Source organism: Mercurialis annua, linkage group LG3 (genome assembly GCF_937616625.2).
Source record: "Mercurialis annua linkage group LG3, ddMerAnnu1.2, whole genome shotgun sequence".
NCBI classification, from domain to species: domain Eukaryota; kingdom Viridiplantae; phylum Streptophyta; class Magnoliopsida; order Malpighiales; family Euphorbiaceae; genus Mercurialis; species Mercurialis annua.
In genome coordinates, this window is record NC_065572.1 from 1,101,115 (window position 1) to 1,118,065 (window position 16,951).

Here is a 16,951-nt window from a genome sequence, read left to right on the forward strand (position 1 = left end):
GGTTTTTTATGTTGAAAATGATGATTAATGTGTCGATTAGTATGAAATTGTTGATGTTTTTAGCTCATGGCTGTCGAAATTACTTGGAACTTTCATAATAAATTTAGAATATAGACAAATCCATCGGCTTTTTGCTCAGTCTTTTTGTTTCCATTGCTATTTGTAAATTAGTGCCTATATTTACTTTACAACAACTCGATAAATGTTTGCGATTGAAACTTTTTAATCATTATCTTGTCATTAAATATTCGAACTTAACAAATGTGTTTATTGCACGAATCACTGATCGATATTTTCATTTTCTACATGCCCGATTAGGGTGTAAACGAGTTGGACTGCTCTTGAGTTACTCGAAATCGACTCGAGAAAAACTCAAAATAGCCTCGAAAAATTCGAGGCAAACTCGAACTTGAGGTGAACTCGAATGTTACAGTTGCAGTATCACTTATAGACACCGTGAGGCTTGCGAGCCTACACAAGCCTTTTATATACATAAATTAATACTTTATATTTTTTATTATTTGTATTATATTAATTAGTTAAATTATATATTTTGTAGTGAAAAAAATTAAGATGCATCAAATATACTTATTTTTAGTAAGTATTTTAATTTTTAATAAATTCAAGTCGAGCTCGAGTAGCTCAAACATTGCTCGAGCTTGAGTAGCTCAAATATTGTTCGAGCTCGAGCTCAGGCTTGAGAATTTAGGCCTATTCGAGCTCGAACTCGAGCTCGCACCTGTATAACACACTCGAACTCGAGCTCGAGTTGACCTAATTCGGGCTCGCTTGGCCCATTTACACTCCTGGGCCCGATATAGTCTCACTCCTTTTCTTATTTAAAGCCCATATATAACCCATAATACGATTAATCAAAAGCCCACTCACAATCTCATCCCATTGGCCCAATTAATCTATTTCATCCCTGCACTGCGTCCTTGTGTTCATTGTTTAACATAGCTACAAACTGCAAACTGGACCAAAATCTCCCTACTTGTGCATTCTTAGTTCACTCAGTTTTTGCTTAGGGTAAATTTGCTTCCCACTCTCTTACAATTTTATTTTCACGGTGTGTCGTTTAAGTTATAGTTGCTTTATCTGATTTAACTTCTAATGTTGCAGTCCATCTGTTCGACGAAATGCCGCACTCAATGAAATTAAATAAATGCTGCTACTTACAAATTAATTATGTTGTAAATATGTGGGCTTCTTTATTAAAATGGGATGAAGCTATTAACACAAATTTGAATTATGATTAATGCTTGTTGCAGTTTCAAGTTGTAGAAGGCATTGAATTGAATTTTTAGAATAAAAAGATGGCATTGAGGCGCTTCTTAGGGTTTTCTGATGGTGACCTAATGAGGTCAGACTGTAAACCTTGCTCGAGATTAATGAGGCAAACAGCAGGGGTTTTCTCTGTTGGAGGAGCATTGGGTTTCTGGATTCTTTGCAGATTGCATTATGGTATGTTTTTATGATCCCCAACTACAATTTCTCAATTTAATTTATTTCATACTTGAGCTCGGCTGAGCTTTAATTGTTTACGCAATGTGCGTATGTTATTAACTAATGATCAGCTCCTAAAAATCGGAAATGTTGGTTCTAGAAAGTTCGAGCAAAGAGACCGATGCTACAAAGATAAGCATATGTATATTAAAAGAAAAGAATGAATATAAGGAGTTAGTGGGGATAACCGTTAGGAGGAGGATCAAAATTTGAAATATCGGATGATTGATCTCTTGTATAGTAGCTCCAATTTATGGCATTCTACAACGGAAAGTAAAATTTTGATGACACCAGAACAGCAGCCTAGATGATTGATTTCCTGTTTCAAATTTTGGTTTACCCCACAACATTGGTTGTTGAATTCTTGTGCAGGTCCTAGGATTACAGTTCCTAGGAGTCTTCGATGGGCTACTTGCGGAGCTATTTCTGTAAGTTCAACCACGGCTCTCCTGGTCCGCCTCTTTAGTCCTGAATGCGAACCACAGAACATAATTGCTTATGACAAAGTGAAATAGTGTTATACGTATCATGCTTGATATTATCATGGTTTTGTACGAGTCCATCCATCGGTTTTTGTTACAGAAACATCAAATCTTTTATAAATCTCCTGTTTTAAACACTATGCTTGATTCGAGTTACAGTTTCTTGTGTATAAAATCATTACTCAGTTATATCTCAATAATCCTTTTGAGTAAATTTATAGATTTCTTGTATTTTGATGTAGTAGCATGAATCAGCCATATTTCTCTTTTTCCATTTTTCTTTGGCATAATGCATTTTTTAGTCCATGCACTTGTCCTGTTTTTGCATTGGATCCCTTCTATTTATCAATATTGGTCTTTGCACTTCTAATTTTATAGAGATTGGATTCTTCTAACCGAAAGAACCGTTTTAAAAATTTGGTGTCAACAAAAATAAAAGTATAAGTATTGGGACTAATTTTAATAAAGTTAAAGTAAACAAATAAATCAAAAGTTTATCATAGTCACACTAATGGCGCATGAAGTATACTCACTTCATTTCCATGACGTGATGACCTAATGTCTATATATTATCAAAAGTGTATGACTTTTCAATGTTGACAATTATAATTGAAGGGATTAAATGTTTAAAATGGTCAAGTGCATACTTTCAAATATGCATTTCCCATTTTTATTTTTAGATTCTTGATGAGGTGAATGTTAATGTTTTCTTGCGAGCATTATGGATCTTGAGCCTAAAAATAGGCTAAAGACTGACTTGTCTGAATTCATCTGAAACAAAAATGTTGCACTTTCTGTGCATTGGGCAGCAAAATATGATAAAATACTGGTCCCATTAGGCTATTGGTAACGTAAGTTATAATGAAAAGGATAAGAATAAACATATTAAAATGCAAGTGTTAATTTTTGACTGTGAAACCAATTTGAACTAGTCTTTGTTTTGTTCGTGCGGTGGACTAATACAAAACAATTACGGGCAGCATTGACATGATAAAAACTTTTAAACGTATTAGCCAAAATAATAAAAAATCATAAATTACTATTAGGGCAGAAAAGACATAAATAATTGAAAATAACGCCCCAATATTTTATGGATTTAGTAAATAAAAAGGAACCTTTTCCCTTTCCACTATTGTTAATTGCATTCTTAACTTCGACTTGCTCTTATTGATCCTTATTATCTTCCTTGTTGCTCAAATATGAAATTTTGCAATCATGCCCACCTCTTCAAAAGGTAAAAGTATCATTTTTCCATTTAATCACCTCACTCTCATTATAATAAGATATAAATTAGTTTGATGAATTCATTTTTATTACAACCACATGCAATGGTGAAATTTGATTTTTTTTAAAAAATTAAATAGAATATTTTTTAATTAGTTACGTCTACAAAAACATATTTATGTTTTTACTATAAGATGATTTATGTTTTATTCTTTATCAAATAATCTAAAAAATATATTCCATATTTTCTTGTTGGTATAAAAAGTATCCCATATCAATTCAACATGATATTACATTAATAGAATATATTTTTATCTAATTTGCATCTAATCTATTAAATACTTTAAGAAATAATATTTATTTAGTGTGATCTATGTAATTTTATAGATTTTTCTAAATTAAATAGATATAATTGAGAATCACTCTTTTCGTCTTTATATGTTTTTTTTTATAAATGGTAATTATATTAGCACATCCACAAGGAGTGGAAGGCAAAGAAAAACCGGCCTTAGCCTTTAGCAAAGAAAACTAGGCATCTAATACATATGTTTATTAATAAATAAAAATTCATTTTATATCTCCAACTGCACAAAAAATTAAATTAAATGCTTGTTACATTAGATAAAAATACTCTCAAAATGAGTATGTTAGCTCGTTTTATCCCTGAATGACAAAAGATGATTGGAGCATTATAAATAAATTAGAGCTGGAACTGAAAAAATTATTATAGAATAATGTATAACTTAAAGACGAAGGAGTAAAACGACTCATTTTAAAAGTATTTTCATTCAAAATGACCAATTTGGCTTTAGTAATTTTCTTATAATTTCGAGGGCCAAAATGAACTTCGTTGATTTATAATTTGGCTTATCATGTTTATCTAATAGCAATGTTGTTAAAATCGGACCGGACCGGCCGGTCGGACTGTATTAATCGGCAACCGGCTCTCAGTCTGGTCCGGTTAGACATCAAAAATCCAAATTTAAAAATCGGGTTAAAATTCGGTTGAACCGGAAAAATCCGGTCTATGTGTGAAACCGGATGAATCCGGTTTTGGAAATTTTCTCTTACAACTACATATAAATTGGCATGGGACCACATTTTCTTTGATGTTGACATGTCTTTTTGTCCTTTGAAGCCACATAGCATATGGATGTTAAACATTGCCATTATTCTTTTGTTAAAATTACAAACTCATACCACTCTACAATTAAAACTCTCTTCTTCTTCCTTTTATTTTTAGGTTTAATTACTTAAAAACCACTCACCTTGAACTTTTTTTTCGTTTATACCCTGACTTAGGAAAAAATTCATTTATACCTTGACGTATGTGTTTATGTTTCACCTCTACCCCGAGACACTAAATTAACTTCTTTTTATTTAAAAAAAAGTTTAAAATAGTTCTTCATTTTTAACCTAAACTAATTAGAGTTTAATTAGAAATGATTTTTTTTAAATGAAGGACTATTTTAAATTTTGTTTTTAAATAAAAAGAGGTTAATTTAGTGTCTCGGGGTAGAGGTGAAACATAAACACATACGTTAGGGTATAAATGAATTTTTTCCTAGGTCAGGGTATAAACGAAAAAAAATTCAAGGTGGTTGATTTTTAAGTAATTATGCCTTATTTTTATTGTGAGGGAATATTCTTTTCAAGCAATTTTTTTTTTCAAAATACATATTAATAATATTAGTTTAGATTCTGTATATAAAATAATAAAATTCTCAAAATTTATTTTTTTATTTAATTTATCATTATATTTATTTAGAAAATTTATCTAATAAAATCTTAAAAATAGTTATGTATATTGATATTGATTAGTAATGATTCTAGTTATAAAGTAAATAATATGTCAAAATTTACTTTTTTTATTTAATTAGTTAGTATATTTTTATTTATAAAACTTACATTATGAAATTTTAAAAATAATTATATATAACTATTTTATGATATTTTCTATTTATAATATTATATTTCATATATATTTATTTTTTTATTATTAAAATTAAAAATCCGGTTGAACCGGTCGAACCATGAACCCTCAGTGAAGCCGGTTTGATCTCCGGTCCGGTTTTAAAAACATTGTCTAATAGGACACAGTATTGCTGACAGATTTCGTTTGTCACTAAAAGGCGCGAATAGCCAAGAAACAGTAAGAAGTTGAGCTAATGCGGTGTTCCACCAAGTGTCACCAATTCATTATTTTTCTCCACTACCAAACATTTTATTATTCCTCCACTCTTCTCCATGCTCATCCCCTCCAAACCCTAATTCCAATGGCCAAACCAAACCACAAAATCCACGCCCTCAACGGCGATTCCGCCGCCACCGTAACAAAAAAACCAAAGCTCTCACCGTCGAAAATCATCACCGACGCCGAAATCCAATCCGAATTCTCCCACCACGACACCTCCGTCGCCAGAATTAACAACGGCAGCTTCGGCAGCTGTCCGAAATCTATAATCTCCGCTCAACATCAATGGCAACTCCAATTCCTTAAACAACCTGATAATTTCTACTTTAACATACTCAAACCGGGAATCCTCAAGTCCCGCTCGATCATCAAAACCCTAATTAACGCCGATCATGTCAATGAAGTCTCCCTTGTCGACAACGCCACCACCGCCGCCGCTATTGTTTTACAAAAAATTGCTCGGTCATTTGCTGAAGGTAGATATGATAAGGGAGATGCTGTGGTTATGCTTCATTATGCTTACGGAGCGGTTAAAAAATCGGTTGAAGCGTATGTCATACGCGCCGGCGGTCAGGTGATTGAAGTTCAGTTGCCGTTTCCGGTGAAGTCGAAGGAGGAGATTGTTACGGAGTTTCGGAAGGCGTTGGAGATAGGTAAAACGAATGGTAAAAAAGTTAGATTAGCTGTCATTGACCATGTTACTTCAATGCCTAGTGTGGTAATTCCTGTTAAAGAATTGGTCAAGATTTGTAGAGAGGAGAATGTTGACCAAGTTTTTGTTGATGCTGCTCATGGAATTGGATGTGTTGATGTTGATATGAAAGAAATTGGGGCTGATTTTTATACTAGTAATTTGCATAAGTGGTTTTTTTGTCCACCTTCTGTTGCTTTTTTGTATTGTAAAAAGTCTGATCATAATGAAAATGATTTGCATCATCCTGTTGTGTCTCATGAGTATGGTAATGGGTTAGCTATAGAAAGTGCTTGGATTGGAACTAGGGATTATAGTGCTCAATTAGTAGTTCCTTCGGTTTTGGAGTTTCTCGATAGATTTCCCGGTGGAATTGAGGGTATTAAGAAGAGGAATCATGAGAATGTTGTTGAGATGGGGAAGATGTTGGCTGAAGCTTGGGGGACTCATCTTGGCTGTCCGCCGGAGATGTGTGGGAGTTTGGTTATGATTGGATTGCCTGATTGTTTGGGGATTTCTAGTGAGTCCGATACTTTGAAGTTACGAACCCATTTGAGGGAAAATTTTGGTGTTGAAGTTCCTTTCTATTTTAGAGCTCCTAAAGATGAGGTTGATTGTGCTACTGGGTATGCGCGGATTTCTTATCAAGTGTATAACAAGGTTGCGGATTATTACAAGTTTCGGGATGCTATCAACAAACTTGTTACTGATGGCTTCACGTGTGCCAGTCTCCCAAATTGAAGAGGTATATCTTACTTAAAGTCACTTAGATGTTAGGAACTGTTTGCCTTTTTAATATTCTGTCATTTTTTGAATAAGCACAATTATTAGGTCTCTGTCATTCATTCAGTAATGATTTTTTCGTTGAATCGATTTCCTAAATTAGTGCTGGAATATGGGAGAGGTTAGTCAATGAGCTTGATCGTAGATCTGATTTGAATTTATAATGTTAAAAATGAAGATGCCAACAACAGCTTATGCACATTTGCTCTGTCGTCTGGAAGATATCTTTTCATGTTACTTTAAAATGACACAATGACGAGTGGTTATTTTTAGAACATTGTTGCAAGGATACAGTTAGATGGAGAGTTGTGAACCTCCAATAGAAAATATGTGTAATTTGTTGCTTGAATATATTAACTAGGCAACCTTTTTTTCACAAATGGACATATGATCTTCACTACTGGAAAACTAATAAAATTGCATTCTACTGCTCATTTAATTGAAGTTTATGATTAAGTAGTTAAGTGTTGGTTCAGAGATTCTGTTCTAGCTGATGATAATGATGTTATTTAAGCCTCATCTTGAATATTTCATTCACGCACGGAAATGACCTCATCCCTTGTCAAAGAACTACTTCTTTTTGCCATTGATCATTGCTGGAAATTTCATTTACTCAAGCTATTACTCCGAATAAATGCACTGTCCAAATTCTTTACTGGTGATAGTTTGGTAGCCGTTAGCAACTTATCTCTTTCCCTTCCCCGCACTTTTCCAACATTTATAGTTTATAACCGTTTTATCTGCTGTTTATCATATGCTGATTAATCTGGCAGCTTTTTTCATTTTTTTCTTATTTTTCTTACAATCTTACCCTATCACTGCCTCCAATTGGATGGCTTGCAAGATAGAAAGTCTATTTATTAGATTGTTGCTGAATAACTGCTTCGCATCAGTGTACTTTCTCTACAGATTTTTGGTTTCCTTCTACAGTGCATTAGTAAACTTAATCGAACTAATGTGCAGAATTTGATTTGTTATAACATGTTGTTTTCTGTTCATTTGTAGCTCAATGCGGCACACTAGAAGTATTCGAATGAACTAGAAGAGATTATTCTTGGTCAGTGGTCATGGTTTCGCTACCATGAAGCTTCAATACCATCCCCACTCACTTCAAAACAATAAAACGCTGAGAAACAAACTGCAGATTTACGCCTGCATCAAAGCTGCTGCAATTTTTTTTTCCAGTTTTATGAACTTGTCTGTGTAATGGAAAGTTCTTTTTCATAAATGTGAAGGAACTTTGTAGCTGTTGAATTGAATCATGTAAATAAACTTTATTTCTTCATATGCATTCTCGGCACGTTTTTCGTGCATTGAGAATTTTCTGTGAGCGTTGGCCATGCAATTGAACTTTAATAATAAACGAAATTCCACATAATTAACAAGTTTGATCATTCAATTATTGATTTGATAGCAAATTTTGATTATATGAACTCAATTTGAATGATTAATGTGCAAGTGTTGCTGTCAAAACTATATATAGAATGGATATGTATTCTTGTGTTCCTCTAGAAAACCATTGCTTTCATGGAGTGACAAGGTTGATGTTTTGTTTTGCAATCATTGTCTATTTTAATACTCTTTGGTAGGGACCTTATTTTCCGATCAATGCTAATGAATCTGATAATAATTTCAGGGATAAAACGTTGATGGTAGATTATTCATCAATTATAACGGTATCAGTTGGTTTCATTATGCTATTTATCTTACTAATCGATTAGTATAAGTGATTCCAAATTTTTTAGATTATACTTTTAGTTGTTCGATCAAAATTTCACCTGCCTCCGCCTTCAAAATATTCTAGAAAATTAAATTAACACATCATATATGGAAAAAAAAGGCAAAATCTAATAGTAGGAATAATGTGTTTACATTTAATAAATGTTGCTCTCCAACTAAGTTTTCAAAGTATATCCGATAGAATTCGATAATTGAAATTTATTAAATATTTTTTAAAACGAAATATTCTATAAATAGCTTTTAATTTTATTAATTAATTAAAATAATTATTATTTAAACAATGATGATAAATTAATAAGAAAAAATAGTTTTTTTATTAACAGTAAAGATACTTTTGAACCGAATTATATTAAAAACCAAAAGAAATACAAAGAGGAAAATTAGGTTACAAAAACAAAAAATAATTAAATTATTTAGAAGGGACCCACAACACAATCTCCCCCAAATGGCTGAATCTTTACCAAAGCGTCGCCGTACTATTGGTAGAGAAAAGGCACTAAATTAAACGTAGTCGGATTTCCTCAAGTAGTACTCCCTATAATTCCCCTATCCGAAATTAGGGCTTAAACCCCCAATTTCAATCCCAATTCCAATTCCAATTCCATTGTGTTACTCAACTGGGTCTATGAGAAACCATTAAATTTTAAGCTTTTAGCTTTTTTTCGCCTGTTGATCTAATACCCAAAGGTATACGAGGTTCTTGTCTTCATTGGGTTCTCTTAATTTTAGTTTTTTTTTGTTCCGAATTTTAATTTTTGTTTATTGGTTTAGCTGCTGCATCTTATTGTCTTTGAATTGATGGAATGTTGAATTGTATGTTTTTTTGAATTTATTTTGATTTTTTTTGGTATTTTTGGGTGTTTTGTTTTCACCATTCATGAATTTTACTGTGATTGTGCAGACATTTGTTTTTGCTTGGAATGAATTGAGGCTGCTTTATACTGGTTTTGGTAGAATTACACGGCGGTCATGGAGGGGACTAAATTAATAGCTATTTGCCAATTGGGAGGCGAATTTGGGACGGATAAGGATGGTTCATTATCCTATAGAGGCGGTGATGCACATGCTATAGACATCGATGATCAAATGACGTTTAATGACTTCCAGACGGAAGTTGCTGAAATGTTTAATTGTAGCATTAATGTTATGTCTCTTAAGTACTTTCTCCCGGGTAATAGAAAGACGCTCATTACCATATCGAATGACAAAGACTTAAAGCGGATGATAAAGTTTCATGGGGATTCTGTCACCACCGACATTTATGTAATAATGGAAGATATTATGTTGCCTGATGCGTCGAACTTGCCTGCCAGTAGGTAGTCTTCTTGATGTCTAAGCTAAAATATGTTGTTAATGTTGGATGATTGGTGTAAATTTGGCAATCCTTTTTTTGTAGATCGAGCAGAACAACGTTGTCGGAAGCAGTGCCTCCTGTTGATGCGCCTTTGGCTATTGTGGACGATTCCATGCAGTCTGCAATCCAGCTTGCTGGACCTCTCGATGTTGTAGTTGATACTAATCATGTTGACATCAATATTGATGATGTACAGATTGATGAACCACTTGACATTTCGCCAATTTTTCCTCTTGTGGGTTCCAGTGACGAGGGGCATGCAAAAGGTGCACAGCAATGGCAGAATACAATTACTGGGGTTGGTCAGAGGTTCAGCAGTGTTCATGAATTTCGCGAATCATTGCGTAAATATGCCATTGCACATCAGTTTGCTTTTCGGTATAAGAAAAATGATAGCCACCGCGTGACTGTAAAATGTAAAGCAGAAGGTTGTCCTTGGAGAATTCATGCATCGAGGTTATCAACTACTCAACTAATCTGTATTAAGAAGATGAATCCAGCACATACATGTGAAGGGTCGGTATTGACTACGGGGCATCAGGCAACTCGAAGCTGGGTGGCCAGCATCATTAAGGAAAAATTGAAAATTTTCCCAAATTACAAGCCTAAGGATATCGTCAATGACATCAAACAAGAGTATGGAATTCAACTAAATTATTTTCAGGCATGGCGTGGGAAAGAAATTGCAAAGGAGCAGCTTCAAGGTTCATACAAAGAAGCATATAATCAGCTACCCTTGTTCTGTGAAAAGATAAGGGAGTCGAATCCCGGCAGTCATGCTACTTTCACCACTAAGGAAGACTCCAGTTTTCAACGTCTATTTGTCGCATTCCATGCTTCATTATATGGTTTCCTTCAAGGTTGCAGGCCGCTCCTGTTTCTTGACAGCGTACCTTTGAAGTCAAAATATCAAGGCATGTTATTAGCTGCGACAGCTGCAGATGGGAACGATGGTGTATTTCCGGTAGCTTTCGCTGTAGTGGACGCAGAGAGTGACGATAATTGGTATTGGTTTTTACTACAATTAAGAACTGCTCTGTCAACATCTTGCCCGATAACATTTGTGTCGGACAGACAAAAAGGTTTAAAGCAGTCGATTGCTGATATATTTAAGGATGCATACCACGGGTATTGTCTCCGCTACTTGACTGAGCAACTTATTCGAGACTTGAAAGGGCAGTTTTCTCATGAAGTGAAGCGGCTCATGGTTGAGGATTTTTATTCAGCCGCTTATGCACCCAGGCCTGAAATCTTTCAAAGGTGCATCGAAAGCATCAAAAGCATATCCGCAGATGCTTACAACTGGATCATACAAAACGAGCCGCAAAATTGGGCCAATGCATTTTTCAAGGGTGCAAGATATAACCATTTAACGTCCAATTTCGGCGAGATGTTCTATAGTTGGGCGTCAGAAGCTCATGAGCTACCAATAACACAGATGGTTGATGCCATTCGGGGTAAGATTATGGAGTTAATTTATACTCAGCGTGCAGAATCCGACCTATGGATGACAAGGTTAACTCCTTCCATGGAAGAAAAACTCGAAAAGGAGATTTTAAAATCTGGTTCCCTTCAAGTGCTATTGTCAGCCGGCAGCACATTTGAAGTTCGAGGCGAATCAGTTGAGATACTGGATATCGATGCTTGGGACTGTAGTTGTACAGGGTGGCAGCTTACTGGTTTGCCTTGCTTCCATGCCATAGCTGTCATCAGTTGTATCCAGAGGAACACATACGAATTTTGTTCAAGATATTTCACAATTGAGAGTTACAGATTAACTTATTCTGAGTCGGTTCATCCGATACCAAATGTTGACTGGCCGCCTGTCGAGAAGGATTCTTCTCAGGTTACAGTGACTGTAAGTCCCCCTCCAACTCGTCGTCCACCAGGGCGGCCAACAACAAAGAGAACAGGACCACAGGATGTAGTTAAACGTCAGCTCCAGTGCAGTAGATGCAAAGGACTGGGCCACAACAAATCGACTTGCAAAGAGTGTTAGAAGCAGTGTTTTAAAAATCGAACGGGTGGCCGAAAAGGTGCAGCCACCGGTTTCTGGTTCAACCGGCTGAGTCAAATCGTTAAAAAAGAAGAAGAAATTGAACCTAGCTTGTATGGTTCATGGCCCAACCGCCGGTTCTTCTGATCAAATCCAGTTGGACCGGATTGCCTGTCTTTTGGGTTAATTGGACGGGACAGCTTGTGGTTTCTGGTTTAACCGGCCAGTCCGGTCCAGTTATTTAATCTGTGGTTAGAAGAAATTTTGTAAAATGTTAGGCGCCGTAAGTGCTAAGTTATTTGCACGTAATATTCTCGATATAGGCCGTGCAATGTTCTCGATATAGGTGGGGGTTCATTTACGAGACTTCCGGATTTGAATAATACGTTTCGACCATTAGATTACGCCTGTGAGACTGACAGTGCCTGTTTCTTGCAATGCCCTGTAACAATAATGTAATGGAAGCATGGTTTTTTGATGTTATTTAATGAATTTCATCAAATTCTTTTTGTGGATTATCATGCCTTAGTTAAGCGGAGAACATTCATGTCATATGCCCATTCTATAGTAGCCAAGCAAGCCGTTTTCACTGCTAAATGTAACCTTGTACGACAAAGTTTGTTGGCAAGGCTAAGAGCTATCAATATATGTAGCACGAACACAAATACGGAAACATCAAATTGTTGTTATTTGAAGGTTTATATGTTCAAATGAAATTGTATGCCTAAAATGTCAAATTTTCAACATGTTTTGAAACAACAAGTTTTTTGAACAGAAAATGTTAGTTAAATGAAGTGTTCGCATTATTTTGAAGTGAATAAATAGTCATATGAATCAGATTATTCTAATTTAATTTAGTTAATTTGGTTTATTAAATCTTATAGATGTAACTTTAGATTTCCTGAAATAAATTTTCTACAATTTTATAACTAAATTTAAATATTTTTAATTTTTTTTATTATATAAAATTAATTAATCGCTATGGATATGGACGGCATAAGACGACGTCGTTACTTTCATCTCAACCATTTCTATTGAACATTATTCTTCCTGTGTCATCTCTAGTTGAAAATTCTCCCATAAACCCCTCCGCCCTCACCACCGTCACGGCCACCGTCAAAAAGACCTAAATCGTCAATTTCATAACCTAAAATGAATCTGCCAGTAACAACACCTAAACCGAACACCATAAACGTAAATCCAACACTGATTACAACCACCACCCCAACCACCACCACCGGCGCAACATGCGGAAACTGCAACACGAAAGAAACGTTTCTCCTCCACCACGTAAGAGTCCGCGGCGTCCACCGACGTCTCTGCACCTCCTGCGTTCTCCGAGCTCACCCGTCCTCCTTCTGCCCTAATTGCTTCACCTTCTACGACATAAATCCGCCGCCGCCTGCCAAACGCATCGCCTGCTCTAACTGCACCTCCTTCACTCACTCACACTGTGCCGCCATGCCGCCGCCGTCGCACTCTCCGTTCCTCTGTCCGCCGTGCGTGGATCCTAATTTCAATTTCTTCAGTTTTAGCAATAGCGACAAAAAAGCAATCGATAAGAAAATGGCGACGGTTCTATTATGCGCGGCGAAGATTGCGTCGAATTCGATGGCGAAGGCGGTGAATGTAGCGAGACTGGAGGCGGAGCGGAGAGTCAAAGAAGCGGCGGTTTGTAAGAAGAGAGCTAGAGAGGCTCTTGAACATGTTATGTTAATTGCTAAACGGAAAGAAGCTGACGGCGTTTCTGGCTCCGGCAATCATGTATTAGGTAAACGGGATAGAGACGGCGTTGACGGCGTCGTTGTTGCTCCGGCTACTAATGGAAATCTTGATCTTAAAAAAGAATCTTGAAATGAAAATTCACCCAATTTCTTCAACTATTTAATTTATAACTGAATTTCTTGTTTTGTGATTTTAATTTTTTGGTCATTTTCAGCGATAAGGATCAAATTGTAAACAATTTCATGTATTTCAAATGAATTTTGTTAGTAAAGTTTAGTTGAGTTGTTAAATTATGTAGCACGATACAGAACAATAGAATACTTGGACACAAATACAGCGAAATGATATTAGTTTAAGGATTTCTCTGTTAAATCGTCTTTGAAATGCTAATTCCTCGACGCCGAAATGATGATAGTTTAAGGAATTCTATGTCAAAAATGAAGTTCCATGTTCGAGATGCTAAATTTTCGTCACGGAAATGTTGATTGACAATTGAAAGGATACTTTTTTGTGTATTTGACAATTGAAAGGATTATTACATCTACACTATGTACAACATCATGTTTCTCCCAAGGCATCGGCAAGAATGTCAGTAACACTATCTTTGATGGTTAGGTTTTCATATGTCAACATTTTCTCATTACTTTCTCTACTGTCAACTGATCCAACTAACAGTCGATGAGTCGTAGCATCCGGAACCCAACCCTTCTCCAACATTAAATCGAGCAGTCGACATGCTTCGGTCTTAAGTCTCTCTTTCCAGAAACCATTAATCAATATGTTATACATGACTGAATCTATAACTTGAGAATTGACGGCAAGTTCACCAATTGTAGCTGAAATCAAATATAGCTGAGATCGGTTGGTTAAGTGTGACAACAGGCTATGCAGTGTTTCAGAATCGGGTATCAAACCCTTATGAACCATATCAGCCAAAAATACGGAACAATCATTTCCTCGATTTTGCGCGATCATGCTTCTTATCAGAATGCAATATGCTTCTGCATCAAGATTGCAGCCAATAACTAGCACTCGCGAGAGATATACTAAAACACTTCGTCGCTCGTCTGAGTTGGACAATCCGAGCATAATATATTTATAAGTGTCATTACCGCAACACATACCAGAATTACGAACCATCTGCTGTAGCCTTACGGCTTCATTAACCATTCCCTTCTCACAAATTGTCTTGATCAGTATACTGAATGAGAGAAACTGAAGCGAGCATCCATTCCCAAACATGTAGTGAAACACTGCCATAGCCTCAAGGTGCTTTCCCGCCCCACAGAGACCTTCGATTAACTCAGAATAAGAAACGGAATCCAAAACCCAACATTTGGTTCGGAGTTGGACAAATAGTCGTAGAGCATCTTCAGATTCGTTTGATCTACAGTGACCGGTAATAAGAGCCGAGTATGTGTCTCTATTAGGAATCGATGAAGTTATAATCATTCTCCCAACAAATTCGCTTGCTTTCTTAATTTTTGCCTTATCACACAGCCATCTGATCAGAATATTCCAAGAATCGCATTCAGCTAGACTTTTCTTCAACATCTTTACAAGAACCTCTTTAGCCATGATAAACTTACCTGCATTACAACAGCCTTCGAGCAATGCATTATACGGAGAAGTTTCAAGAATATTTTCATTGTCCAAAAATTTCATAGCTTCATCTATCTTCCCTAATCTGCAAAACTCATTTACAACATCCACAAGAACATCATTATCTAGTGTCGAACAACTCTCTCCAATCTCCTCAAGAACGTTTACCACATCGTCCAACCGATGGTTCTTACACAAACATCGTATCAAAGCACCATAGACAACTGGATTTGGAACAACTTCAGACGTTTGCATCATCCGAAATAACCTACTCGCCTCATCCAATTTATTTTCCCCGCAAAACAAAGGTATAACACATGTATAAAAACTCAACTCAGGCAAGCACCCAATTCTCATCATCTCATGCAAAACGACAACGGAATCATCAACTCGATCATTCAAAACAAGACCTTTTATTACAATCTCAAAGGTCCGACTATTAGGACTACATAATTTCTTACTCAATCTTCGATATTGATCCAAAGCCGAATCAACCATTTTCGAATCAAACAACACCTCTATCAAACAATTCAAAGTATCAATACTCGGTGTTAATCCCGCTTTCACCATCTCCTTATAAACAAACACAAACTCCTTAAACCCTTTCTTCTCCTCCACAACACCTCTCAAAACAACATTAAACAAACTAATTTCAGGCTTATAACCACCTAAACTCATACTAACAAGAACACAACTCGCTTCGCATACTCTACGATGTCTAACAAATGACTCAACCAATGAGACAAGAACATGTTCAACACCTGAACACTTCTCCTTCACTAAATTTTGACAAAAACCCTCCAATTCTAGTGTATTACCAGCAAGACCCAGCTTCAAAATTATCCAATAATAAGTTTCAGAAGTGTGATTAAAATGTTTTTGAAGAGAAGCCCATTTGAATATCTTAATAGCTGAGTTTACATCAGTTGTGTTTTGTAAAACTTTAATTAAGCTATCTGGGTATAGCTCATTTCTTAAGAATTGAATATTTGCTTCAAAATCAGTGGCATTTGATACGGTTTGATCAATTTCTGGACTCATTTGAATGCATGAAATTGAAGAGATGGCTGATTTTAAATTAACCCATCTGAAGATTGTTCTCTTTGATAGTGATAAAGGAGAGAGCATCGAGTTTACTGCCGCACTAGTTGAAGTAAAAAAAATGAAAAGAATGAGAAAAAAAAAAGAGTTGACGGCACACCTGATTTTTTTTTTCGACGAAGAGGAGTCGCCGGAGAAGTGGAAAAGTTTCTAAAAGGGTGACGGAGTTAGCAGAAGAATTGGTGTTGATGAAAGACTTGTTATCTTAGAATTGGTTTCGGTTTCTTCTAGCAGTAATGAAGGATGTTCGAGAATTCTTTTCTTTTCCTTTTTGTCAAAATTTAAATTTCAGTAAATAATTTTTGTTAGATTGCAAGTAATTAGTTACATTAACTTAAATTGTGAAATGGCTTAAAATAATTATTTTTTTAAAAGTGGCCTATGCTACAGTCATAAACAACTTATTCGCAAATCTGCCTTACAAACCATAAAAGGTGAATAAAATAACTACGCTAGACTCTAATACAAACTTGATTTTTCAAGAAACTGCATCTGGAAACTTGAATCATCGCAAAAATTGCTGAAACAAACAAATAACCTGAAATCATCGCAA

The 16,951-nt window shown here is 35.6% G+C and overlaps 5 protein-coding genes across 6 annotated transcripts; 4 read left to right on the forward strand and 1 right to left on the reverse strand.

The window, feature by feature from the left end:
- Positions 1-894: 894 nt before the first annotated feature.
- LOC126674110 (uncharacterized) lies at positions 895-2,208 on the forward strand. Its single transcript, XM_050368488.2, has 3 exons — positions 895-1,029; positions 1,272-1,464; positions 1,879-2,208. Exons 2-3 carry the CDS (start codon positions 1,317-1,319, stop codon positions 2,019-2,021), a joined length of 291 nt encoding a protein of 96 aa, XP_050224445.1. The 5' UTR covers positions 895-1,029; positions 1,272-1,316; the 3' UTR covers positions 2,022-2,208.
- Positions 2,209-5,383: 3,175 nt separating this feature from the next.
- LOC126673965 (probable L-cysteine desulfhydrase, chloroplastic) lies at positions 5,384-8,282 on the forward strand. Its single transcript, XM_050368302.2, has 2 exons — positions 5,384-6,842; positions 7,886-8,282. Exon 1 carries the CDS (start codon positions 5,489-5,491, stop codon positions 6,836-6,838), a length of 1,350 nt encoding a protein of 449 aa, XP_050224259.2. The 5' UTR covers positions 5,384-5,488; the 3' UTR covers positions 6,839-6,842; positions 7,886-8,282.
- Positions 8,283-9,059: 777 nt separating this feature from the next.
- LOC126673784 (uncharacterized) lies at positions 9,060-12,453 on the forward strand. 2 transcript variants are annotated; one of them, XM_050368048.2, is made up of 3 exons: positions 9,060-9,307; positions 9,522-9,936; positions 10,017-12,453. In XM_050368048.2, exons 2-3 carry the CDS (start codon positions 9,590-9,592, stop codon positions 11,971-11,973), a joined length of 2,304 nt encoding a protein of 767 aa, XP_050224005.1. In that variant the 5' UTR covers positions 9,060-9,307; positions 9,522-9,589; the 3' UTR covers positions 11,974-12,453. The 2 variants fall into 2 exon arrangements, with proteins under 2 accessions (XP_050224005.1, XP_050224006.1); XM_050368049.2 differs by lacking the exon at positions 9,060-9,307 and having other exon boundaries at positions 9,840-9,932.
- Positions 12,454-12,992: 539 nt separating this feature from the next.
- LOC126674840 (uncharacterized) lies at positions 12,993-13,985 on the forward strand. The gene has a single exon (XM_050369364.2). It carries the CDS (start codon positions 13,123-13,125, stop codon positions 13,822-13,824), a length of 702 nt encoding a protein of 233 aa, XP_050225321.1. The 5' UTR covers positions 12,993-13,122; the 3' UTR covers positions 13,825-13,985.
- Positions 13,986-14,196: 211 nt separating this feature from the next.
- Positions 14,197-16,666, reverse strand: LOC126674842 (pentatricopeptide repeat-containing protein At1g62914, mitochondrial-like). Its single transcript, XM_050369365.2, has one exon. It carries the CDS (start codon positions 16,423-16,425, stop codon positions 14,254-14,256), a length of 2,172 nt encoding a protein of 723 aa, XP_050225322.1. The 5' UTR covers positions 16,426-16,666; the 3' UTR covers positions 14,197-14,253.
- Positions 16,667-16,951: the final 285 nt, after the last annotated feature.